This window comes from Hipposideros armiger, unplaced genomic scaffold, assembly GCF_001890085.2.
Source record: "Hipposideros armiger isolate ML-2016 unplaced genomic scaffold, ASM189008v1 scaffold_134, whole genome shotgun sequence".
Taxonomy (NCBI): domain Eukaryota; kingdom Metazoa; phylum Chordata; class Mammalia; order Chiroptera; family Hipposideridae; genus Hipposideros; species Hipposideros armiger.
In genome coordinates, this window is record NW_017731484.1 from 696,128 (window position 1) to 722,467 (window position 26,340).

General features: G+C 42.9%; 1 protein-coding gene across 1 annotated transcript in view; it reads right to left on the reverse strand.

The window, feature by feature from the left end:
- SLAMF1 (signaling lymphocytic activation molecule family member 1) overlaps nucleotides 1-26,129 on the reverse strand; it is a 44,889-nt gene extending 18,760 nt beyond the window's left edge. Inside the window, exons 1-5 of the mRNA XM_019649614.1 lie at nucleotides 26,002-26,129; nucleotides 17,330-17,665; nucleotides 15,125-15,409; nucleotides 6,460-6,558; nucleotides 1,937-2,010 (exon numbers count right to left, since the gene is read on the reverse strand). Coding sequence (XP_019505159.1) covers nucleotides 1,937-2,010; nucleotides 6,460-6,558; nucleotides 15,125-15,409; nucleotides 17,330-17,665; nucleotides 26,002-26,077 — 870 coding nt within the window. The 5' untranslated portion in view covers nucleotides 26,078-26,129. The remainder of the gene's footprint in view (nucleotides 1-1,936; nucleotides 2,011-6,459; nucleotides 6,559-15,124; nucleotides 15,410-17,329; nucleotides 17,666-26,001) is intronic.
- Nucleotides 26,130-26,340: the final 211 nt, after the last annotated feature.

Below are 26,340 nucleotides of genomic sequence, written 5' to 3' on the forward strand. Positions count from 1 at the left end.
TCCTTAATAATTAGGATAATTCAAAATAAAACTATAAAAGCTACATCCAACAAAATGACTAAAATTTAAAAGACTAATAATACCAAGTTTTGATTAGAATGTATAGCATCTAAAACTCTTAAATGTAGCTGGCAGAAAAGTAAATTGGTACATCCACTTTGAAAACCAGTTTGGCTTTATCTAGTCTATTTGAGGATATGCATACTCTATGATTCAGTAATCCTACTTTTAGGTATATATGCAACAAAAATAAGTGTACGGACCTACCAAGAGACATGCATTTGAATGTTCATAGTACAATTTTCATAATAGCCTCAAACTGGAAATAACTCAAATGTCCATCAATAGTCAACTGGATAAATAAATTCTAGTATATTTATACACTGACATTCTATAAGGCAATGAAAATGAATGTATTCTATCTAAGTTCAAAGACATGTATGCATCTCATAAAGGTAATATTAAGCAAAAGAAATCAGATATATGAAGAAAAATACTGTAGAATTCCATTTTTATAAAGTCAAGAAAAAAAGAGAGGAAATTAAATTATAGGTTTAGAAATCAGGATAGGGGTATCTTAGGGTAGGAGAGAGAGGATAGTATAATAATTGGGAGGAGCCCAAGGAGATCTTCTGGGGGTTGCTGGCAATGTTCAGTTCCTTGATCGGAGTAGTAGTTTTATGGTATTGAAAGACTCAATACTGCAAGATCTAATTTCTCCTCAAATAGATCTGTAGATTCAATGCAATCCTAATAGGATGTTTTCCCCCTTTTGCAATACTTGAGAAGCCAATTCTAAAATACATATGAAAGTACAAAGGGACAAGAATAGCAAAAACTCTTGAAGAAAAACAAGGTGAGAAGACTTACTTTACTAGATATCAAGATGTGGTCATTCATTGAGCTGACACTTCTACGTTGTATACTTTTAGTACATATGTCATACTTTACAGTAAAAAGAGGGATGCTTACAACATGAACTAGAGGAGTAAGTTAGGCACCACTGTAAATGCAAGGGTAGAGGTTGCTCTTGGGTCTCAGTGGTGGTCATTGCCTGTGTAATAAACCCTTCAGGCCACTTAGAGGAGAGCAGAAATAAGAGCTCTGTCCAAGAGTTCATCTCTGGTTATCAGAAATGCATTTATTGTCATCTGATGCAATTTTCCAAGGTGCCAATCAAAGCTTTCTTTGCCTTTTCATCCATTACTCCAGAATTTTCCTTTTCTACACCCTGATGGCCAGATTCTGGCCTATACATCACCTAGAGTTGTCTTAATGCCTGAAAAACTGTATCTTCATAGCTAACCATAATCCCTTTATCCTCCCTCTTACTTCCAACATCTGCTCTTCAACTTCATCATGACGCTAGTGTTTTCATCCCTCTTCTGTCTCAGTCCAACCATTACTCCATCACAGGTTTGCTTTCTTTCATTCCAGCCTGTGGTATCATCTTCCATCCCTTCACCCAGAGTCTCTAGCCAGAGTCCTAAAGATCCTCCTTCCTGGTCTCTTTGGCACTTTGCAGACATCTGAACTTGGCTCAGACCAACATAGCACACCATAGCTTTTCTAAACCTTTCCCTCGCTCCTCAAGTCCACACCCTTTTCTCTAGAGGAGAGAGTCAGATGACATGAAACTGCAGATCTTAGAATGCCATGGCTGAAAGGAATCACACGTCATGGCTTTCTAGTTTCCTCATTTTTTTCCTATGAAGAAACAGAGGACCAGAAGATTACCCAGTATTTCCCGTTATTTCTTTAACAAATAGTCCCATCTGACACTGAAGTTTAATGCCCTTTTAGAGAGCTCTTATTCTTGACTTCTGCTTCTCTAATTTCCCCTGCTCCAGAACCCATGTAGAACCATGAATATCAGACATGCAATTCAAGGGAAACATGACAGGTCCACCCCAGGCAAAGAAAGTATAGAACTTACACCTGGTTTCTGGACTTGGGCATAGACAGTAAGGCTTTTCGTTTCCACTGTTGGCTGCTGATGGTCTGCTTTACCTAGGGAAAAGAAACCATCCTGGTTATTTCTCTCTGGTCCGCAGCATGAATTCATAAAAACCTGTCTGGTTTTTAACCCCAGTGCATATTGATCTTCCCTAAGAGTACCATAGGAACAAAGCACTGAGTCCCAAACCCTCTGCATTTCTCATACAACATTAGGTTAGTTATTGATCTCTCTGTGCCTATTTTCCTATCTGTGAAATGGGGTTGAAATACCTGCCTCACAGGGCTGTTGTGATGATTACATGAGATATTACTTATAAAGTGTTTAGAATAGTGCCTGGCACATAGTAAATTCCAAATACATGTTAGGTGTAATTGGTATGCCATTCAATTATTTTAATCTCTATTTTTTTATTGTGTATCTGGTCTTCTAATAGGATTCTAAGTTCTTTAAGGGCAGAGCAAGTTATTTATACCACTTTTGTACTCAGTTTTCTCACCTCTCTGTTTCAATGGGACTTGGTGTGTGTGAAGTGGGGAGGGGACATAAGAAGGATGATCCACTTGAAACTATTTTAAAACTTAAAGCTATTATGTCATTCTAGTGCCTACCACCTGGAAAGTTTGCTCAGAGCCTAAGGTCTCTGGAAAGTAATAAGTTGCAGAACATTTTAGTTTTTAACCAATTTTATAATTTTTCTTTTTAAATTATAGAAATAATTCATTCTTGTTAAAAAATTTTAAATTATATAGAGTAAAAAGTATGCCCCTCTCCTCCACTAACCAATGCAATTCATTTTCATAAGTAATCTCTTTTAACAGTTTGATATATATCCTTCCAGACCAGCTCTGCGCAATAGAACTTTCTGCAGTGATGGAAATGTCCTGTGTCTATAGTCTAATATGGTAGCCACAAGCCACAGGTGGCTATTGAGCACTGAACTGTGTTAATGCATCTGAGGAATTGAATTTTAAATTTGATTTATTCTAATCAATTTAAATTTAAAAAGCTATATGTGGCTAGTGACTACCATATGAGAGTGCAATCCTGGACATTTGCTGTACTTGTACCAATATTTTAATGTAAATTGTAATGTAAATTTAAAAATATATATATTTTTATTGGAGATTATTGGGGAACACTGTGTTTCTCCAGGACCCATCAGCTCCAAGTAAAGTAGTTGTTTCAGTCTAGTTGTGGAGGGTAGACCTCAGCGGCCCATGTGGGAATTGAACTGGCAACCTTGGTGTTATAAGCACTGCGCCCTGCATTGTAACCACCTGAGCAACCCGCCATCCCTAATGTAAATTTTTTATACACATGTCTCCATAACTTGATCTTTTCACTTACAATGTGTTGAGGACATTTTCCATGTATCTTATTCTTTCTAATGTTTCATGGTATTCTTTGTTGCATCATGTAGCAGTGAGAAGGGTAGAGGGAAAGTAACAGGCTAAAAAATAGAAGCTTATTTGGGGACTATTATAAAATCCAGGCAGAAGCAATGGAGACCCAATTCAAATCACACAAAGTCTTTAGAGTGCACTTATTTTAACACCAATGAATGCATCCTCTTAAAAAACTTAGAAGCATATCTCCAATGGAATAGCACTTAAGAGAGGTATATTTTTCTTTGAAAGGGAAGGCCTAGTATGTATGTATGTATGTATGTATGTATGTGTGTATGTATGTATGTATGTATGTGATGAGGGTAGTGGACTATGTGGCATGAGGGTGTGATTCTTGGGGAGGAAATGATGGGCAGCCACTGGGGAACCTCAAAGAGTGTCAATGTATGATTTTCTTGTGTGTGGGTGTAGGCCTGGAGGGCTTGGTGTTCCAACTTCACTTTTTTGGTTAAGGTTGATACTGGCCGAGGAGTGTGTGTATAGAACAGAGGATAGGGGTTAGGCTGATGAGAGGAGGTAACAGAGGAGGTGCAAGTTAGTTCTGTGAAATATATATTTTCAGTTCAAACCCACGAGTGTTTGCAAAGTTAGAAGCACTGACCCAGCGTTGTCCTAGGTGCTGTAGGGGAACAAACAGAGAACAGACCCCATTCTTTAAGAATTTCCAGTCTTACAGGTCAGCTCAGGCTGAAATTAGAATTGGGACAGACCTAAATGGTCACACAGACGGAAAAAGTAAGGCTAAATGTTGCTTCTCAAAAAGGCCACTAGTTCAAGATCATTTAAACTCATTATTTTGTTCCCAGTACAAGAACAGGTTTTCAGGAGCCAGCTCAATGCATCTCAAAGTTAGTGAGGCCTTCTGGTCTAATGAAAAAGTTCTTATAATTAGGACATCTATATTCTAGCCTTCATTAGCTGTGTGGCATTGGACAAAACTTGTCATCTAAATGGGTTCTTCGCGTACCATAACTCTACAGTGAAGATGTAGATTATCCAATGTCCTTTTCAACTCTCACCTGAAATATGAAGTGGTTATATTATGATTTCAACTATTTTAAATCTCTAAAATTAGGCACTGTCCCAGATGCATCTGGTGCTGTCCTTTGCTGGCCATTGGACTTAAACATTGCTGTTTTAACTCACCTACATTAAGAGGGGTGTGTGTGTGTGTGTGTGAGTGTGTGTGTGTGTGTGTGTGTGTGTGTGTGTGTGTCTAACTACCATCTATCCACGGAAGCTGCTGTGTTATGATTTCTGTGTATGGACTCACAGATCCCCCACAACAATACTACGAAGTATATAATATCCTCATTTTGCAGAGAAGAGGTTAAGTCATTTGTTTGGTCATACAGCTTGTCAGTGGCAAAGTCCGCATTTGAAAAGTGTCTGTCTAATGTCAAAGCTCATGTTCTTCACCAGTGTATTCTGGATATGAAATTGCCAGGGTCCATTTGAAAACCTTGAGTTTGGTTGCATTCTGGAGATGGCAGCATTAGAAACTGCCAACAGAATCTTTTGAATGGAGTCAGCAATTGAGGATAGGTTTTTCCAGAGGTTTGAGGCAGGGTTTTTTTGTGCCTGGCTTACGAGGAATACATGGTGACTGGAGAGGAGGATGGATATGTGTGTTGGGGAAGGTGGTAAGGGATTGTAGTGGGATGGGGAGTACTAGTCCCTTCAGAGCACAACCGCATGATGAACAGAATGTAGCTGAGGAAAAAATGTGGGCGAGGATTTCAGCACTTTTCACTAACTAGGTTAAGGTGGGTGTGTTGATCTCAGTTTTCTCAGCCCTGGTGTCTCACTGTTCCCTTATTATCCAAGACAAATGTGGTTGTCCCCTAACCCCCACCATCCCCTTAAGGCTGTCCTTATAATTTCTAGCTGAATCACCCCACCCCCCATCTCCTCCCCAGCTAGCTCTAAAAGGGAGGAAACCAGACAAAAGTAGGCAGCTGTGCTGTGATCTAGGTTTCCTTTTACAAGCAAAACCAACATCAGAGTGCTGAGGTAAGGGCTTTTCCAGGAAGGTTACATGTAGAGAACATTGATCTACTTTGAGAATGATATTGGCCATTAGCTTGGTTGTGGCGTAGGATCAAGCTCTCTCCTTACCATGGGAAGTCCAGCCCGGGATCTATCCTGATCCTGAAGCAGGACCTTCTGACTCTAGTGTGAGTGGGTGAGGAAAGTTGTGGCCGAGAAGATTACACTGCCCTGATATATTGAATTATAGGACAATTTGAATGAGAGTTCAGGAGAAACTACTTCTACGCACTTAAACTGCAAGGAAATAATTGGGCTTTAATGGTTTCAGTCTACCATGGGCGACTTTCTATGCTATTTTGGTTAGCTTTAAGCAACCTTACAAATTGCACACTTTCCCAAGCTGAGTCAGAATTTGTACTAAAATCTTAGTAAAGAGTGTTCCCTCTGCTATCTTCTGATGATCTGTGGGCCTTCCCAGTGGAAAGCACCCTGGTAGTTGGGAGACATAGTTATAGTTCTGATTCCCTCACCAACCAGCTGGGTGGCTCTGCGTGAGTCACTTAGCCTCTCTGTGCTTCTGTTAGCCCACTGCTAAGTCACAAAGAAACAACTACCATGCTTCTCTCAGAGGGATATCTTAAGGATAAATGGAAATTATAGAAAGGCTTCAACCCTTGAGTAAAAACATGTTATAATGTCCCTTTATTAGTCAATAATTATAATTTTTCTTGAATGAGATCCAAGAATCCTCTGAATTCTGCTCCTCGTGAATATTGTTAAGCCTCTCTCTGGACCTCTTCAGCATCCTGTACATACTTCTACTGCAGTGCTTGTCATACTGAATTTAAATTACCTGTGTAATTTCTCCCGTGTTAGTAACTGTGACTCATCTCTCTTTTTATCCCCATAGACTGGTATAGGGGATCAAGGCATTTTGAATTAGACTGAATTGAACAAGGTCCCCAGATATGTTTATTTAGTGTTTTTTGCAAAGACTTCCAAGCAGGAAGCTAAAGTGGAGAAAGAAGTTGGTGCTTGTGGCGAGAGGTCCCCTGCTTACCACAGAGTCTGATAAACATCTCTTTATTGTCAGACACCTACCTTTTCTTCTTAACAGTAGATTTACCACTTGGTGAATCATGATGACACCAATGATGCCCCCTAAGAACAGCCCAGCATACAGTCCCCATTGTCTTGGTACTGAAAAATAAGTGAAAGGGCAATCCACTGTGAGTGTCAAGACATCACACAGAAGTGGGGACGATGAACTTCAGCCTCATGTTCTCTTTCTACGTTCTCTCTCAACGGAGACATTTATTTTCTGGGTTTTAGAGAACAGCTTTAGATTACTGAAGATTTCCATATCTGTTTTCTTAGTCTCAGTTCTCTTACTATATTTGACTTTCATATTCTTAATTTCTGCAAAGATTTTTGTATTCAAATGCTTTACTTTTACTTCAACTACCGCATCACATATCTAAAATCAAACTTGTCTTCATGTTTCCTAACTCAACCTCTCTGCCCGGTTTCTCTCTTTGTAAATCTCTAATGTGTTCTGTATCCATTTTGGTAAAGAGAACATGATGGCTCATGTGCTGTCCCCACACTCCCCCCCACATCATTCTCATGAGACACAGAAGAAAGACCTACTTCTGTTTTTTCTAAAAATAAACATAATAGTGCTATTATTGTCCGTCCATGCAAAAACTGTTTGAACCCACTAGACCTGAACTGAAAGAAAAGCAAATAGTTTTCCTCCCAATCCTTCCCATGTTTAATATTTGCTCTAGAGTACCAGTCACCTAGGCTTAAAATCAGAGCTGATTTTTATTGTTTTCTCTCCTTTACCTACTTTACCAAATCCTTCTGATCTAGAAGCAGCACTCTGGAAAACAGTGATTGAGACCAATTGCCCCAGTAAACAAGACATTTAGCTCAAGAATATAATAACAGATGATTCTGAGCATTTACAATGGACCAGGCTTTTTTGTTTTGTTTTGTTGTAGTGCATCACGTGTATTAATGTATTTAATCCTCACAATCCTATGAGGTAGGTACTCTCATTACTCCCATTTTGTGGATAAGAAAACAGGTGTGGAGATCCTCAAGAACTAGAGCTTGGTCCAGTAGTAGAAACATGGCTGAATACTGAAGACAGACTTCTTGGAGAGTCAAAGAGAGTTATGGGCTTGGAGTAAGTTACACCAGGATAATGAACAGTGGAGGTCAACCCGAAGCACTGGGGTTCTATGTAATAATAGCATTAAGGTTCTAAATAGTATACTACCAGGTGCTGACATTAATGTGTATGGGTAACTTGTCAGGATGATTGTGGAATAAGCCTGTTATTGAACCTTTGATGAATTCGTTTGGAAGAAATTGAAAGGAGGGAATAAGTAGGTTACAAAGGAGTAGAATGTTTGCAGATACAATTCAGATGTCTACAGAGCTGGTCAAAGATAAGACTAAAGTCTCAATGAATTGATAAAAGGCATTCCACTGAGATCTAAGTGGACCTTCAGCCTGATAGCTAACCAGAAGTTGCCTCCTGATTTAAAAAAAAATCTCCCTTTTTCTTTTTAGGCCTTTCAGACATCAAGTCATCCCAAGGAATCTCACTTAACTGGCTTGAAAGTGAACATCTTGATTATAGATTCTCTTCCCCCAATTAAACATGTTTTAACTCTTCCAGATACCAACTTCAGCAGACAGTCATATGACCTGATGAAAAATCTAGGGGACAAGCAGAGTTGCAATAAGACTCCTGAATTTACATAAAGCATGAAATTTGAGCATGGAATCCCTGCTGAGGCTAGAGTTCTGTGAGCAGTTCCACTCTAAATGGCTTATGGTTGCTGAGAACCCTCCGAGCAAGTGTGTGTGTGTGTGTGTGTGTGTGTGAGAGAGAGAGAGAGAGAGAGAGAGAGAGAGATTATCCAGGGTTTATGTTGTCAATACCAGGTACCTGTGGAGAAACCTCTCACATCCTAAGAAGCAGAGGCAGCAGCCTAAGCACCACCATGTCTCCTCAGCCAATGGAGGTGACCAAAAATTGTTATAGTAGCCTTTCCTATTTTGAAAAGCTTCCTCTTTTTTTTTCCTCTCATGTATTTGGGGAACTTCTATTTAAAACAACAGTTAATTTAAGAACAAACGCTCCAACCAGTTAAATCCTTTAAGAAAGTAATGTTTCGGGCCGGCCAAGTGGCGCGATGGTTAAGAACTGGCTTGGGACTCCAGAGGGCCCTGGTTCGGATCCCACATATGAGGGCCAGTGACACTGCCCTCTACAGCTAAGATGCTGAACAACAGCTCAACCTGGAGCTGGGCTGCTGTGAGTCGCCCACGACGGCGTAGGCTGCAGCCCCTGCTGCAGTGGGTTGCCATGGGCTACTGTGTGTAGCCAGCAGCCAGCATGAGCAGCCAGCAGCCAGCGTGAGTGGCCAGCAACCGCAGTGAGCGGCCGTCCAGAAGCCGGCGACTGATCTGCCTCGCCCGGGAAGAGCGCAATGATGGTGCCAACTTGGGCCAGTGAAGCAACGTCCTCTACAACTAGACTGAAGAACAAAACTACAGCAACTTGTCTGTTCCCCTTCCCCCAATTCCCCAGCACTGTTCCCATGCCCCCAATTCCCCAATAAAAATCTTAAAAAAAGAAAGTAATGTTTCTCTCAAATGAAATTTGAGAGAAATAAAACCAGGCTGGCCAAGTGGCACAGTTGGTTAGAGCATGAGCTCTGAGCAACAGGGTCGCCAGTTTGATTCCCACATGGGCCAGTTAGCTGCGCCCAAGCTGAGTTGCTGCTGAGCTACCGCTGAGCTTGTGGAAGCGTGTACTCTTAACAAGATTGCTGGTTTGACTCACGCATGGGATGGTGGGCTGCCCCCCACCCCCCACCCTGCAACTAGATTGAAAGTGGCGACTGGACTTGGAGCTGAGCTTGCGCTCTCTACAACTAAGATTAAAGGACAACAACTTGACTTGGAGCTGATGGGTCCTGGAAAAATTCAGTGTTTCCCTTCCCCAATTCCCCAATAAAATCTTAATAAAATAAAATAAAATAAAGTAAAACCAACAAACAAAGTGGTGTCTCTAAAACTAGAAAATAACAAAACTTCCAAGTGAGACTTTCTCCTGTCCTCTGGGGCCTGTTGCTGACAGTTCTCAGGTAAACTAAGAATGACTGGGGCGTATTCCTGAGGCCCAGAAGGCATAATAACTCCAGCCCTTTCTTTTCCAGGGTCTCAGGAGGATGAAAGTCATATGCTACCCTTGTCCTATGACATAAATGACCAGCTTCTGCCAGTCCAGCCACATCTGAGAGGCAACCTGGCCATTGTCCTGAAAGAGGTTTTGCAAGCCTTAATCTTTTCCCCTAGTCTTTGGATACAAAGTAATATGAATCTATTGGAGGATTTAAGTTACAGGACCATAGACTTTCCTAACCTTAAATGAACTATAGAGCTTTTGTCACCCAACCCACTAATTTTGTGTTGTGGAAACAGACTCAGACAAGTGTACCTAGAGTCACAGGAGAAGTTGATGGAAGTTGCTGGGTGAGGTAAGAACCCTACAAAGAAAGCAACAGCAGGATGGGGTGCCTGGGAGACCTCATGCGTCAAAAGCTCTCTGAGGTGCAAACTCCTCTCTTCACCATCCTCCATCCAACCCCTGTCCATTCCTGACCCCAGGCTCTGCCCCCTCCTCTTCCCCTACTGTACCTTCAGCTGTCTACCAGGCTTTATTTGTATCCCCGTTTCATCTGATACAATGTAAGGCCCAGAGGCACTCAATATATATGTGATGAACTCAGTTAAATTAGAGGCCATAGAATGAAGCTGGGAGAAGACTGTCATGTACCTTTTTGTCAAAAATTACCAGAGTGCTAACTATACGTGTAAGAAGTTCTCAGAAGGGATGCAGTGTCACCTTCACCAGGGCAGGAGTCGAAGGAAATGAGAAATGACCTACTTGAGATATGCTTTATAATAACAACATGGAACCAGGAGGAAAGTGTATGTCTGTGCTGTCAGCACCACCTGTGTTCCCATTTTCAAACCACTATTTCCTGTGGCAGAAACTCCACCTCTCCCTATTTTGCTCAGAGGTAGAGTGAGGTCTCTCAGGATGTCGATGCTCAGAAATCAGACCGAGGTTGTTCTGTCATTCTAGGGTCCACAGGCTTCATTCTTCATTCACAAATAAACCCTACTTGAACATTCTTAAACAAGTTTGGTACATCCTCCCAGCCCCTGCCAGCCTTTTAGAGAGAGCTGAGCAGACTGATTGAGAACTCCTGTGCCATGAAGTACTTATGAAGAGTACTGCATGAGTCTCCTCCACCTTTTGGTCCTCTACTCTATTGACTGTGGTTTAAACATGATAACTTGGCATGTCGCCATGCCTCTGAGAAAATTCTAGAGGGCCTTTTTTCAGTCTCTGAAGGTCTGCTGCCACAGAAACCAAAAGCTTCTCTCTCTCTCTCCTCAAGTCCCCAAACCTTAATGTGTAAGACAGATAAAGGAGAAAACAAAAAAGAATCTGAGAAACAAATGTATTTTGCCTCAGGAGATACTGAGATGCTAATATAACGGTCTGAGAATGCCAGATCGCTTTCCTGCCTTTCATGTGGTTCTGTCAGCAAGACTGCCTGCACAATCGATGTACATCTACTTGAAGAAGTAAACCATCTTCAAGAGATATCTTCTCGTTGTTGGTAGCTTCCACTCAGAATTGGGGGTTGGGGAAGGGTGCTTACAAACCACATACTAATTTAAGATCGGGGACTATCAGAGTAAAAAGTTTTACAGAGTTCATGGCTTCCAGAAAAATCCCTTACACCTGCCTATCCCACCCAGCATTGCATTGCAGAAGCTGCCAGTTGTGCCCCCAGGGCCATTTACCCCATTCCTCTATGGACAAGTCTTGTTCAGTCACATGCCTGCCCAGCTAAGGACTACATTTCTCAGCTTCCCTTCTAACAGGTGTAGCCATGTGACAAGGACCTGGTCCATGAAAAGTGCCCAGGTTCCATCCTTCCACCATTATTGTCATGCTTGTAGGATTGGGGGTAACATGGACTGGGACCTGCCCCTGTGCATAAAACATCTAGGTGACTCTGCAGCAATGGGATCTCCCCACTTGAAAAAATGGCCTTGGTAAAAAGGGAGAACCCCGGGAGCTCACTGGCAGGTATCAGCTTTTTCTTCCACTGAGCTACCCCAGACTTGCTGAGCCAGCTTTTTTGCCAGTCTACTGAAAGTGGTCCTCTTTCCACGATGAGCTTTCAGGGGCATTTCCTTTCAGTTGGATCATTTATAGTTTTTGTGTTATTCATGCTAGCACAATGTTGGAACATAGTAGAACCTCAATAAATGTTTTGTCAAACTAAGCACAGTATTTTAAGAATTAGTAGTATTTATTTGCAAACACAAATCAATGAATTAATAAAACTCTTTTTTTCAGTAGTTAGGCAACCTGGTATATTGAAAATAGCATGCCACAAGCAAGCTGTGTGATCTGGTTTTGACATGCTGTTGTTCCCTATCCCTGGAGGCAAGGGAGGGGATCTCTACTTGTGTTATGGGTTGAATTGTGTTTCCCCAAAAGCTCATAGGTTGAAGTCCTTAGAGTGTGAGCTTATTTGGAGACAGCGTCTTTACAGAAGTAATCAAGTTAAATTGAGGTCATTAGGGTGGTGTTATGGGCTGAATTGTATTCCCCAAAATTCATATGTTGAAGTCCTAACCCCCAGTACCTCAGAATGTGACTATTTTTGCAGATAAGGTCTTAACAGAGGTGATTAAGTTCAAAAGAGGCCATTAGGGTGGGCCTGAATCTAATCTTACTGGTGTTCTTATGATAAGAGAAAATCTGGACACACAGAGAGACACCAGGGATGTGCATGCACAGAAGAAAGACCAGGTAAAGGCACAGCAAGAAGGCAGCCATTGAGAAGCCAAGGAGAAGGGCCTCAGAAAAAACCAACCTTGCTAATACCTTGATCTTGGACTTCTGGTCTCCAGAATTGTGAGAAAATAAATTTCTGTTATTTAAGCCCCACCACCCCAGTCCATGGTATTTTGTAATAGCAGCCCTAGAAAACTAATTACAGGTGGGTTCCAATCCAATATGACTGGTGTCCTTATAAGAAGGGGAAATTAGAACAGACATATGCATGGAGGGGAAGACAATGTAAAGATATATAAGAAGACAGTCATATACTAAGCCAAGGAGAGGATTCTGCGACAGATTCCTCCTCCCAGCCCTCAGAAGGAACCAACACTGCCAGTAACTTGATTGTGGGCTTCCAGCCTCTAGAATTGTGAGATAATACATTTCTATTGTTTAAGCTACCAGTTTATGGTGCTTTGTTACAACAGCCCTAGCAAACAAATACACCTCCACTTTAGTAACCCTTAATTAGCATTTCTTATTAATGTACATATCAGCTGAATCATAGAATATTGACTCTGGAAACAACTTCAGTAGCTCACCCTTTTTGTTTTACAGATGATAAGACAGAGCCCCAAGAATGCGAAATGGCTGTCCCGTGCTCGGTAGGTCCCAATGACTGGGCTGAGAACCTGAAAGGGCTTTTCCCATAGCACCATATTTGTGCTTTTCTTGTCTCTCTACAGCCCCCAGGAGCCTGCTTTATACTCAGTATATCTGGTTCATGCTACTGCATACTTGGTCCTTAAATTAGCTTACATGGGTAAGAGCATCTTCACGTTTCTTTAGTGTAACTGAAGCCAAGTGCCTGAACATACACTTTATGGCCTGTCAAGACTTTGGAATGTACTAAATAAATTCTTGTTAAACCACGTTGAGAAGCATGAAGAGAGTTCTCCCCTTTTTTTTTGAGATAGGCCAGGGTACAATATTTGGTGTCCTGCCTTCACTCTAAGAGGGCTGTGTAGTACTGATTCCTCAACCCCAAGAAAAGCAACAGCACACTTTTATTATGATTTGTAAGGTATTTTAAGTGTATTATCTCTTCCACTAACCTACGAGGATTCCAGGATCAGACAACTAAGCTCTGTCACTTGCTCTGTGTCTGATCTTTTTATATCCATATTTCCTCATCTGTAAAGTGAGGATACTAATAATACTCTGTTGCTGTGAGGATTAAGTGAGATGCCACATAACTGGCACATAGTAAACAATGAAGACCTGCCATATATTATTTTAGAGGAAGAACCTAAGTCTTAGGTTAAAGGATTTATCCTTGAAAGTAAAAAGGGCAGCACTGTATATAGGACCTCTGGGGCCACATTCTGTAAACTCTAAACTATGCAACGCTGCTTTCTTGGTCCTGCCAGCATGTTCTGAATGACTGTGGGTAGGGAGGGAATTCTGAACTGGGGGGTAGCCTCAGAATGTAGTTTGTGTGCAAGGTGGGCAAGCAGCCAGATACAAGTAGTAGGTGGGCAGATGGCTGACGCTGCCATGAATAGCTGGGGGAGGCAATAGGCAGTAGGTTAGGTTCACCAAAGAAATCTCAAATGCAGATTGGAGACCAGATGGGATTTCTCCAGCAGTCCACCTGGGAATACCTCAGGGGAGTCTCTGACGAGGTGCTATGCTAAAGGGCATAACCTGACTGGATTCCCCCATCCCCTCACCCCTAGTCATCTGGAAATCCCTCATATAAACATCAAGTCTACTGTGAGCAGGAGTCTCCTTGGAGACTCTTAGTGGATGCAGAGAGGAGGATGTTAGGGCATCAGTAATGCCTTGCAGGGCCAGCACCCTGGTCCTTCTGTCCTTTAACCTACCTGAGGCATGCACACAAAATCTGTTGGTGAAAAGAGTCAATGGTCTATCTTGTTTACAACCTCAAGTGGTTAGATGGGCATACTTAATCAGCTCTCCATTCCTTTTGATAACAGAGTAATGATGCTTTTCTTTCTGGAGAAAGGGCAGTCAAAGATCTAGGTTTTAGGTGCTGAGTCTACAATTTATAAGTCAAGAAACTTGAGGAGGGTACTTAAATGCCATGGGATTCAAGTTCTTTATCTGAGAAATGAGGATGATGATTATACTTATCTGGTAAGGTTATTGTGAGGATCAAAATAAATTATATATTGTAGTTGAAAGTGCTTTGCCAATAATAAAGTGCTATATCACTTATCATTTTTTCCAAACTTCCCAGTCCAGGCCTTAATCAAAAAGTTGACTGTGTCTTCCGACCTGCTTGCTATGGGATCCACAGTCCATTCTGTAAAATGTGGCTCTTCATTATATCCTGCGTTTCTCTGTTGAGCAAGTGTTTCATGTCTTATCTTTACAACATGTTGCTGGAGAGCAGAAAGCATGTGTCATATCTTTCTCCAATTTCCGATAGCCTAGGTAGTCAACAAATAGTTATGGATGGTGTAGTACTGTCCCACCATTAGTGGAACAGGGACAGGGGAGTCAGGACCTGCCACCTACACTTGCTTACCCAGCCACCCCTGCAGACTGGAGCCAAGGCAGGAGGTGAAAAGAAAGATCACAACATGGAGACCTGGGCTTCTGGATTTGCCTCCATCTTTTCTTAATGGTTTCCTCAACTGTGAACTGAGTATTATAATGCCACTCTGGTCATTACGCACAGACAGCACTCTGTGGATGCACGTGGGAGGCTTTTATAAACTATAGACAATGTAAAGTGTTGTTACGAAGGTGAAGGCCATGACTATGGAAGCAGAGTGATGGGTCCAGGTGGGGACTGAGCCCATATTGTTAATGTGGCACACTAGTCACCAGCAGGGCACTCACCTGGGGAATACAACTTGCAGCTGGACCATGGAATGAAGATCCCGGAGCGGTTGCTGATGGGGTTGCTCGCGGTGCAGATGTAGATATTGTTGGCATGCTGAGGGCCGAGGGTGAGGTACAGGAGGTGAGAGCTGTTGGCTGGGCTCAGCAGGTTGGCACCTGTCTCCTCGCTCCAGTTGTAAGCCACATGGTCCCCCCTTTCCACCATGCAGGCCAGCATCAAACTGCAGCTCTCATTCTCCTGAGTCCAGTTCAACACCTTAATTTCTGGAGTGGAGACCTGCTCTGTCAAGAGTGGGAGGAAGGGAGCCATTACTGAAATGAACCCTCTGGAATTCTGATTTGACTTTTTGTTAGAAGAGAATGCAGCTTACTGGCACTTCCCCTCCTGCTGTGTCTGCAGTGTGATCTGTTTCTAGTGGGGATCTGCTGCTCTGTACCACCCCTCTCTCCCCACATGCTCCTTTCTTGGATCCCTTTGGGATAAATAGAGAAGAAAAAAATTGTCTTTTAGTTCTCTCCTGCTAATTATTTTAGGGATCCTTTGCCTTTTCAGGTGTCCCTAATCTAAGTGGCTCTCTTGTATTCTATCCTTGGGTATATCCCATGGGTTTAATTGTCATTGACTAAAGTATTACATCCCAGACCTAAAATAAAGTACTCCTTAGTGGTGGGATTTCGTGTGTGTGTGTGTGTGTGTGTGTGTGTGTGTGTGTGTGTGTGTGTATGGCCAGTGCTTCAGCGTATCTGAAGTAGGGATAGCCATGGGCTTCATTAACCTATCTCACTCTAATGCTATGAAATAAGCAAGGCAAAGGGAAATGTTTTATTTATTTAGCAACTACTATAGGGATAGCACAATGCTGGAACTTTATATTTATCATGTTCTTTAATCTTCTCAAAAACTTTCTCAACAATTACAACTTTAGTTATAATTATTCCCATTTCATAGATGAGGGAACTGAGTCCAAGAGAAGTGGAGTATCGTACATAATTTTACTCAGCTTCTAAGCAGCCAAGCTGAAATTTGACCCTAGGTCTGTCTGACTCAGAAATCCAGCTTTTTTCTTTGACTTAAGAAAAATACCATAGTTGCAGAGACCATATTTTCCAAGGTGAGAATTTGATCACAAAATGTGACTAGATGTCACAAAGGCAGTGAACTGTTCTGGAAAATGCCTGATATGTAGTATCCATGCTCCTGGCAGCCTTGAGCCAAGGACCACTGTTGGAGTGACCAGGACTCCCTGGTACCTGCTGGAGGGCTGGAGGAATTCTGCATATACTGTTTGGAGGAAAGGGAATGCTAGGGGCAGGGGAAGGGTGGAAAGGGTATTGCTGTCTCTCCTGTAGTACCTGAGGATTTCAAAGAAATGCTGGCTGGGTGGGGCTACCTGATCCATCCTCAGAGATAAGGAAGCCACTGTGAAGAAGCAGACAGCCCACGTGGAGGTCAAGATCCCTGGGAATTTAAGGGAGCCTCTGGGCCTGAGAGACACAAAGAGGGTGCGTTCAAGAAGGGCTGACATTAAAGAGGGTCATTACAACACCGGCCTTGGATTCAAATGGACCTAGGTTCTAGTTTAAATTCTGCCACTAAGTGATTGTATAACCAGAGCTTTGTTTAAATGAGGAAAATGTGCCTCTTCCTCTGGAAGATGCAATCTTACGCCATGCAGGAGGGAGGGCTTGGGGAGTGGTACATGGGCTGAGTTTCAGCTCTTCTTCTCCCAGAATCCCTAGTGCAGTGAACCCTACACACAGATGTGTAGAAGCACATGCAAACCACTTCTTTGGTTTTCAGTGTCCTCATCTATGAAAGGGAGGTGGGGGCTTGATCAGTGGTATTCAAACTTTTTAAAAATCAGAAAAAAACACCCCTTTTTTCAAACAAAATCTTATTTGCAAATTGAGGCTCTTGGGGCTCCAAGTCCTCAAGCCCACAGGCAGCTGGGCCCCTTTCCTTTGGGAAATAGGGGTAAAGGTGATTAGTGCTAATCAGCTACCACCAACATGCAATTTGGACAAAAGTTCTGTGAACCTCTAAAATTTCCTACTGAAGCACAGTTTAGATGCTCCTGGACTAGGTGATCTTTCAAGTTGCTTCCAATTTTGAATGCCCTTTGCTTGTGAGACAGGTCTAAGTTCTTAGGCAAGGGACCATCTCAGCCCTCCAATGTGGACTTGGGAAGCCACCATTCTTACCATAGAGCTTCAGCTGCAGGCAAAAGTGCTGGACTGAAACCTGTTCCTCCACGGTCATAAAGTACCAGCCCTCATCTTCCTTCTTGCTTTCCAGGATCACCAGGCTCAGGTTTTCCAGATGAAATTTATAGCCATCTTCCAGGTGGCGTAGAGAGCCTTCTTTTGGCAAATCAAGAGATACGAGTTTAATTTTGCGGTTGCTTTCTGGTAATTTTCCCTTGGTGACAGTGATGTGGATGCTCTTGTTCATACTCTTACTTGCCGCTTCAGATGTCAGGGGTAGCAGCACACTGCTTCCCAACTGCCCATGGACCATCGGGCAATTATAGCCCTTGCCTGTGAAAGGAAGAAGACAGTCTCTTATCATGGGGCCTTTGAGTAACACATCCGATTTTGTCTGTGGACCAGGAATAATACACTGGATACTCTCCCTCTTCCTCTTGGGCCATCCCTGGGCTTGCCAGGCCTTAGTGGTCTATAAGGACTGTCATGAGGGTCCTAATGTACTCTCAATATTTCTAAAATCCCAATGGGATTCTTTTTTTTTTTTTAAGATTTTATTGGGGAATTGGGGGAGGGGAACAGACAAGTTCCTGTCCTTTTGTTCTTCAGTCTAGTTGTGGAGAACGTCGCTTCACTGGCCCATGTTGGTATTGTGATCATTGCACTCTTCCCGGGTGTGAGGCAGTCGCTCTTCAGCCATTGGACAGCCGCTCATGGCGGCTCACGGCAGCTCATGGCAGCTCACGAAAGCTCACGCCAGCTGCCGGCCAGCCCCACTGCAGCCTATGCCGCTGCCGGCGACTCACAGCAGCCCAGCTCCAGGATGAGCTGTTGTTCACCATCTTAGCTGTAGAGGGCGCAGCGTCACTGGCCCTCATGTGGGATCTGAACCAGGGCCCTGCTGCTCAGAGCTGGCATTCCAAGCCAACTCCAGTGCGCCACTCGGCTGGCCCCCCAATGAAATTCTTAAAGTTACTTATTATAGAGCTGTGTAGAGTAGGACACTGGGTTTCTTTTATCTAGGAGGGAATTCTATCAACTCAGATTTATAGTTAAAGCACCTAAGGCATAGGGAAGTTAATTAAATGACTTCCCTAAAGTCATGTAACTAGTAACTGGACTAGAATCCAGGTCTGTTACTTCCTCGACCAGACTTCTTACCACTATATACTATAAAGGATAGAGAGCAAATGCTGAGCTAGTGAGCCCAGGAGACCAAGGTTACAGCAGCATGATTTTAGACAATGAGGGAAGAGAAAAGTCTGAAGGATGTGGAATCAGCTAGGTTTTGAGCCCAGTGTTCAAACTATGGAATCCTAGTCCTGCAAAAGACTGTAAGATAGTTAGTGAATAATGTTGAGGGTGGAAATTATTTTATTTTTATTTTTCAAAAAAGCTGAGCCAACAACAATAACCCAAAAAAACCTCAAAACCTTTCAAACCACCAGTAAGGGATCCTACTGCTGACTATTTAACACCTCCTCTCTCCCCAAACCCACAACTTCAGCTGATGACCGTGCATCTCATTTCTCTGAAGAAGTAGAAGAAACGAAAAGAGAACTTCCATTAATTATCACCACCAAATCAACCTACCTATTTGGATGGGTCATCTATGCTCCCATCTAAGGCTGGTCTCCTCCTCATGGACCACTCACCTACTTCAAGGCTTTGCTCCTGCAGTTGCCCACACCTTGCATCATCAGCTTTATTACGGTATGGTATGTTGTGGGTTTTTTCCAACATGGAATTTTCTTCACCTTAAAAACCCTTCCCCTAACCCCAGCTCTATCCCCATTTCTCTGTTTTCCCTGTCACAAAGTCCCTTTAGGAGTGTTATACTTTCTGTCCATTACCTAACCCACTTTCCTTGCACTCACTCTGAACAGGCACTGTTCCCTCCTGCTCCCTGGAACCACTCTTGTCAAGGTCACGATACCAACTCCACTCTCCATCCTGATCTTGCTGTCTCAGGAGTATGTGGCATGGTTCATCACTTCCTCTTTGAAACCCTGTCTTCATTTGAACCCTAGAGCACTACACTTTTCTGGTTTTCTTTCAATTTTCTTAATGACTCCTTGACTGGAACCTTCTGCTCTTAGACTCCTTAACTATTGCAGCATCCCAAAACCCAATACTCAGACCTCTTCTCTTTCCCAGTCACACTCATTCAGTTGCATAGTTCAACATATTTTTGGAATGCTTACAGAGATATCTGTCCCACCCAAACCCTTCACTGTACCTCTTCAGTGTTTGGAGGCCTAAAGGGCATCTCTAACTTAGCAAATGAACTCTTAATTCCATAAGCCCTTCTGCAAACAACATCACAATTTCCCCAAATTCTCATGCCAAAACACTGGAATTATCTTTGACCCCTTTCTAACTCATACTCCACACTCAAAATATCAGTAAATTCTGTTGACTGTGCCTTCAGAATCTGTCTAGCATCCAAGCACTTTGACCTTGTTCGTTTCTACCACCATCATCACGGGCCAGGGCACTGCCATTGTCTTCCAACTAATCTTCTGTATCCATACAGTGGACAGGGTATGGATAGATAAAATTCAGGTTTTGTTTCTCTCACTTTTAAACTTCCAGGCTTTCTAGCACCCACAGAATAAAAGTCCGTAGTCCTTGTTCTGGATTCAGAGGTTGAATAAGCCAGTATCTTGTACCTCCGAGTCCATGTCCTGCCCTCTCTCTGCTCTCTGCACTATGGCCACACTGGCTCTGCCTGCTCCCTCACTCATCAGAAACATTCCTAGTCCAGAGCGTTTGTATTTGAGGTTCTCTTTCTCTCTCTCTCTGTCTCTTTCTCTCTCCCTCCCTCCCTCCCTCCCTCTCCATTTCTTCCTCTTTTTCTCCCTCCTTCACTTCCTCTCTGTTTCTCTCCCTCCTTTCCTTCTTTCCTCTCTCCCCTCTTCTCCCTCTCCCCCCCCCTTTCTCTCTCTGGAAATCTCTCCCTTTACATATCTGAATAGGGCATTCCCTCACTTTATTTTAGGTTTCTGCTCAAAAACTGATCTGTGAGACCAGCTCTCACCATTTTATCTAAAATAACATTCCCTTTATTGTTTACTTATCACTGTCTGATGTTATATTTTATTTTATTATTTTTGTCTCCCCCACTGGAATGCAAACTCCTCAAGAGAAAGAATTTCATTTTATTCACTATTTTGTCCTTAGGACCTACAACAATGGTTGGCTTTTAATGAATATTTGTTCAATTTATGAATGCTGCAATCCATGTTACCTGACTAAAATCTCTCTTATTTAGTTTTGCCCAATATATAACTGAACTTAATAACTGAACTTAACCATAACTAATGTTCATAAAAGAAGGAGCACATGACTCAGAGAGAGCATAGATTATTCTTGTTGATAAGCAAGTCAGAAGAGAAAAATAAAACTGTCTGCTTATGTAATGGAGCCACCTAGAAAAGCACAATTAACTTGTGGTTAAAATGGGTTATTGGAAAACTGGGCAAACTGGCCAAATATCCTTGATACCAAAATACCCTGAAATATTAATGCTGTCCTATAAAAGACCCAACTAATATCAGACTAGAGATTCAGAGATTAGAGAGAAAGAAAACAAAGCAAAACAGCCTACCTAGGCTAACATCAGGGTTAGAGTGGTTGAGACACAATTATTATGGAAAAGTGAGAAAGGCAGTTAGGCATTTGTTCTTTTAAATATTGCTAATATACCAACAACCCTGAAAACAGAGTGCTCTCCTTGTTGCTTAATTGATTAGATGAGGAATGCTGGTGTTGGTGGTTTTACAAAGATAATTTGGGGAGCATGTTGGAATTTCTTCCAGCCACATTAATGGATGTCTGACCGTTCAGATAATGTGGTAGGTACAGTACCCAAGAGAGTAACCTCTTACATCCTGAATTTAAACTTCTATATATAAAAGGATGGCAGAAAATTAGATTCATACATGCAAGTAGAAATGTTTTGTGGAACACAACTCCCATGAAATTGTACATAAAAAGTTGTTAGATAAGCATATGAACATTTTTCTGGGAGCATATCCATAAATGTCACTTCTCACAGGGGTCTGAGGCTCAAAACGAGATTAAGAATCATTATCACACTATCGATATTTTAGACCAATTTTGATATAGAGAAAAAAGAAATGGAAACGATTCCACTCTCACATCATAACCTTCCCTCTCCTATATGTCTCCCATGTGCCCCGTCCCCCTCCTAACCCAATACCCATGCACGGTTGTTGATGGGGAGGGGGTGAAGAGGAGATATAGGATGAGAGAGGGAGTAGCAAAAATAAAATAAATAAATAAATAAAAAGAAAAAAGAAAAGAAAGAAAATAAGAGGGGAAAGAGGAAAATGAAAGAGGTGGCAGATGAGAAAGACAGGCTGAGTGGTTTGTGTACACTCAGCCATGGGAGTGGAATCAAAATTTGGTTAGGAAGAGACCCTCACACACCATAACCACATAAGAATGATGATGTAACAACTGAGTGTGTGTGAATGGCTGGGGGACTTGAAATCATTGCCAACTAAGCACAAGTGGAAAAATCAGTAGGGACTTTAAAGTGGTTCACAAAGCCCTTCAAGTGGAGTCCCTGCTCCTGAAACGTGTCGCTGCCTGATGACTGTTTTCCAGTGGGTCTGTGATTCAGTCACCCCTGTTTACTAAAAGGGCCTGGAGGGAACATTTGAAGCTGTTAACACCAACTCACTTTCCTTCCAGGGCAATTCTACTTGGAAAATAGAGTGATTCACATGGGCCCATGGATGTTTTCCTGAAATCAGTAGCATTTAACCAACCCTTTCACAAGATGGGATTCTACCTAATGATAGTACCGCACTCCCCCCTCCCCCAATCTTTCACATGTGCTTGTAGTATCTTGCTATAGCATTTCTTTTGGGTAGAGAAGAGGCAGGACTTACAGGCCTCACAGTTCTTATGGCAAAGAAAGAAAAGATAACTTGATCTAAGGCTGCTTTTAAAATTGTAGTCCCACCAACCGTCCTCCTGTTCCCATTCTTTGATGCAGCTGTGTCCTTCTGTCTTAGAGTAGTTGCACTCACCATGTCCCAGCCTAAAAGCCTGCTACTGCCCTTCATTTGCCTGACTAGCACCTTCCATCCTGCAGGTCTCTGCCTCTGACCCCCAGCTGAGATGAGGTTTCCCTGCCATGTGCTTCCAGGGCACTCTGCATCTCTCCGTATCACTCATCACACTTTTAACTCTGGCTCAGTGTCAGTCATCCTCACTCAATTATAAGCTTCCAAGAGTAGAGACTGTGACTATTGTGTTCACTACTGTAATTGTAACACTCACCTGGGACATAGTAGGAACTCAACAAATCCTTGTTACTCAAGAGAATGAAACAGCTGAATGAGATAAATGAACGACTAAATGAACAAATGACAACAAAGTTCAAGTTCTCCTCTCTCCAAAATCATAATATACTCTGCTTTACCTTTATAACATCCCTAAGAGATATAATATGGAGGGAAATGATGGGGACCCTTCTCCCCACTTGCCAGATGAGGAGATGGAAGCGCCTTAGCTATGAACCTTAGGTTTCAGGCACAACAGACCATGTACCATTTCCTCTGAACACTCACAACACTTCGCCTCTGCATTTGTGCCTTCATCAAGTCCTCTTATAAAGTCCTATAAAAACCCAACCTACCAGATGTATATATTTGGAAGGACATGCAAGGAACTGGTAACAGTAGTTTCCTCCAGCAAGGGGTATGGAGGGGAGATTTGTTTCCATTCTATACCCTTTTGTATTGTTGAAGTTTTATAGATATACATGTGACACTCTTCTAGTCAACAAACAGCTAACAAAAAATTAAATGAAAACTTACATGATGAAAAGAAGTTTCCATTCACTTTCCAAATTCCAGATCGAATGCCCTGTATTTCCTTCTACGGTTTTATCAACTTCTCTCATCTTTCGAGAATTCCTATACTTCAGTTCATCTCAACTCAGTTAAAATCAACTCATATGCTTCAATTATAGGTAGCATATTCCAATTTTTACCTTGGGACCTTGATACAAATTGTAGCATACCCTCCTCTCTAAACATAAGCTCATCCAGTTTTATTCATTGAGGCCACTGGAGTCAGGCTGTGTGCCTGCAGAGAAACTGCTAAACTACCCTGTGCCTCTCTTATAACATTATAATGGTAGCAATAGTTAACACATAACTTATAGGGTTGGCATGAGAATTAAATGAATAATACACATAAAACACTTAGAACAGTGCCTGGTATATAGTAAGCATACTGTACATACTATTATTATTCATTCAACAAACAATCGTAGAAGAGCTCTCATGTACCAGACAGTGTGTCAGGTGACGGGCAGAGGCTGTGCTTGTTCATTTTGCTTCCCCCACACCTCACACAGTACCTGCCACATCATGTGTCCTTAATAGGTATCTGCTGAATGGGACTGTCCAAGGTCAACCTATGGATAAAACCAAATAGCCCTGATGTTCTGATTTCCATTCCAGCACTGGAGACAGTAATTGTGATGGCATCATACCACAGTATTAAAGCTTTTGAGAAATAGAAGTGCCTAGATTTACATCTTGGGATAAAATGGGCCAGTAAGCACACAAGGTTGGGTCAAGTCTAAAACCCACACACTTACTTGTCCTTTGCCTCTCCCCCACATGTGTAAAGTAGGTGGGGAGGACCTGCATGAAAGAATAAAAAATTCAATTGGGGTAAACTCACCCATTGTAACAAATGTGCCTCTGTGTGTGTGTCGGGGGGGGGGAGTGCTGATAACAGGGGAAGCCATGCATGTGTGGGGATAAGGGCAAGTCTTTGTACCTTCCCCTCAATTTTGCTGTGAACCCAAAACTGCTCTAAAACTAATTCTATTTAAAAAATAATGCCATTGCAGAAATGGAGTATTCACTATATTGAGGGAAGGAACATGTGGACTTTTGATTTTTACAATTCTGACTGGAAATTGGGAGGTGAGCTGACGAAGCAGAAGAAGGGGAGGGGGTACTGATTTTACAAGAATTGGGCTTCTTGGTTGGGTAAATCTGTCAATCTGTCAAGGCTGACCTGTCCCACTTGCAAAGCATTTCTGTCTGGGTTTTATTAGGGCTTCACAAAAGGGTGTGTATTTAAAAATAGAAACACTAAACATTTTGTACATATTTCAGAGAAGATGGAACGCAAGGAAGGAAGCTGCTGGTGATTGGGAGGCCAGGCCTACGGGGCTGGGCTGTTTCTCACTAATTAGTGACCTCCGAGCCTTCCGCCTTGCCTTCGAGTGGAACAGCTGTCAGCAGCACCTGAAACACCGTGGGCCAGGAGGCAAGCAAGCACAGAGACGGCAAAGCCCAGCTCACTGTTTAAACCCATCACTCCTGATAGTCACTAAGAAGTAGTCCAAAAATGGGAGAGGGACAAATTAGGTGTACCCAGGGAGGCTTGGCTCTCTCTGTGATGGCGTAAAGTGGTTCACCTTGGCTTTCTGAGCCCTGAGCTCAATTATTACTCTTCTAGACATCAGGCATCAAGAACCATGGGTCTGCCTGATTCTGAAGAAAAGTGGGACCAGGAAGGACCTTTTCACCTGGGAGTCTGGCAAAAGATAGACCTCATGTGCAACCCCTCCGACATCCCTAGCATATCTCTGGGCGTTTCCTGGAAAAGTCCATAATGGATTTGCGGTTTTGAAAACCCCAACGCAAAACACCGGAACCTCAGGATTTCCCCCGTTCCCAAATGCCGCTTGGGCTCCAGGCTGCCTCCCACAGTCTAACCAAAGTCCCAAGGCATTTAAGCAGAAAAAAGATTCTCACTCTAGTTCACAGTGAGCCCAAGGTCCATTTCTTGCTTGGCTTTTTCTTTCTCAAATACCTTTTTCATAGCCCTGATACTTCTAAACAGAGAACATCAGGTTGCCTTTGGAGGAAGACAAGAAAGACAGGAGCGGAGCCCAGCTCCGAATATTCTGTTGTGTGGCTTGCTTTACACTGAAACTGCCCTGACTTTGAGGGTTCCCCGTTTGCATTTCCCACTTACTGTAACCAGCCCTGGGCTCTAGAAATCCTGGTCTCTCTCCCTCTTGGAACCTTCCCTTCCAGGAAAGTAGCCACCAGTATGACCACACTGTGACCACTGTGTGTTCTCAACTGAAAGCCTGGGATTTTCATTTCCACCCTCTCTTCCTACCACAGCCCTTCCTTGTTCTTGGACCCTGTTTCTGCTTTGTCAGCTTGTGTGTGTAAGGATCCCCTTCCAGGGCAGGAGCGTAGTCGTCATCTTCTCCCAGAACTCCATCCCTCCAGCTCAGTCCCTTAGCTTAGGACTTTGCCAGAAGGATACCCACACAAAACCAAGCACTCAACCAGAACTGACCAGAGCCTCTCACTCTGGAGAGCCTGATCTAGAATGTGACCAGTGCCTTTGGCTCAGAGCTCCTGGTTTCCTTGGAAACAAGGTTGGTGGCGCTGTACCTTGGAACCCAGGGGCTCAGGAACTCACAATGTTCCTCTTTTGTTTGAAAGAGGCAGGCAAAACTCAGAGCCGGTCCTGAAGAAAAAGGAAGCTCAACCACAGACCCCAGCTCCTGCGTCTTCTCTCCATCCATGGGGCTAATCTCCCCTCCGTTGCAAGTAATCGTGAGACTCAAACACACGAACACTCACCTGTTCCGCAGCTCAGTTCAAAAGCCAGTGAGAGAAGCAGCAGGAAGTTCAAGGAGAGGAACCCCTTGGGATCCATCAGCCAGTGAGGAGAGGAAAGGGAGCTGGTGAGAAGCCGGGCAGCTTCTTGACTCAACAGCAGACTCTGTATTAAGCAGTGCTGCCTCTGCTGTCTAGTTTATGCATAAGGAACCAGCAGGCTTCCTGTCTTAGGGGACTTTTTTTGCTTGAAGATTGCTCATCTCCTTTCAGGCCTTAAATCACGTTGTTATTCCCAAGAAGTTCGAGTCAGGCGCTTAGGCTACTAGAGCCGGGAAGGGAACTGTGTGGTCACCTCCGCCA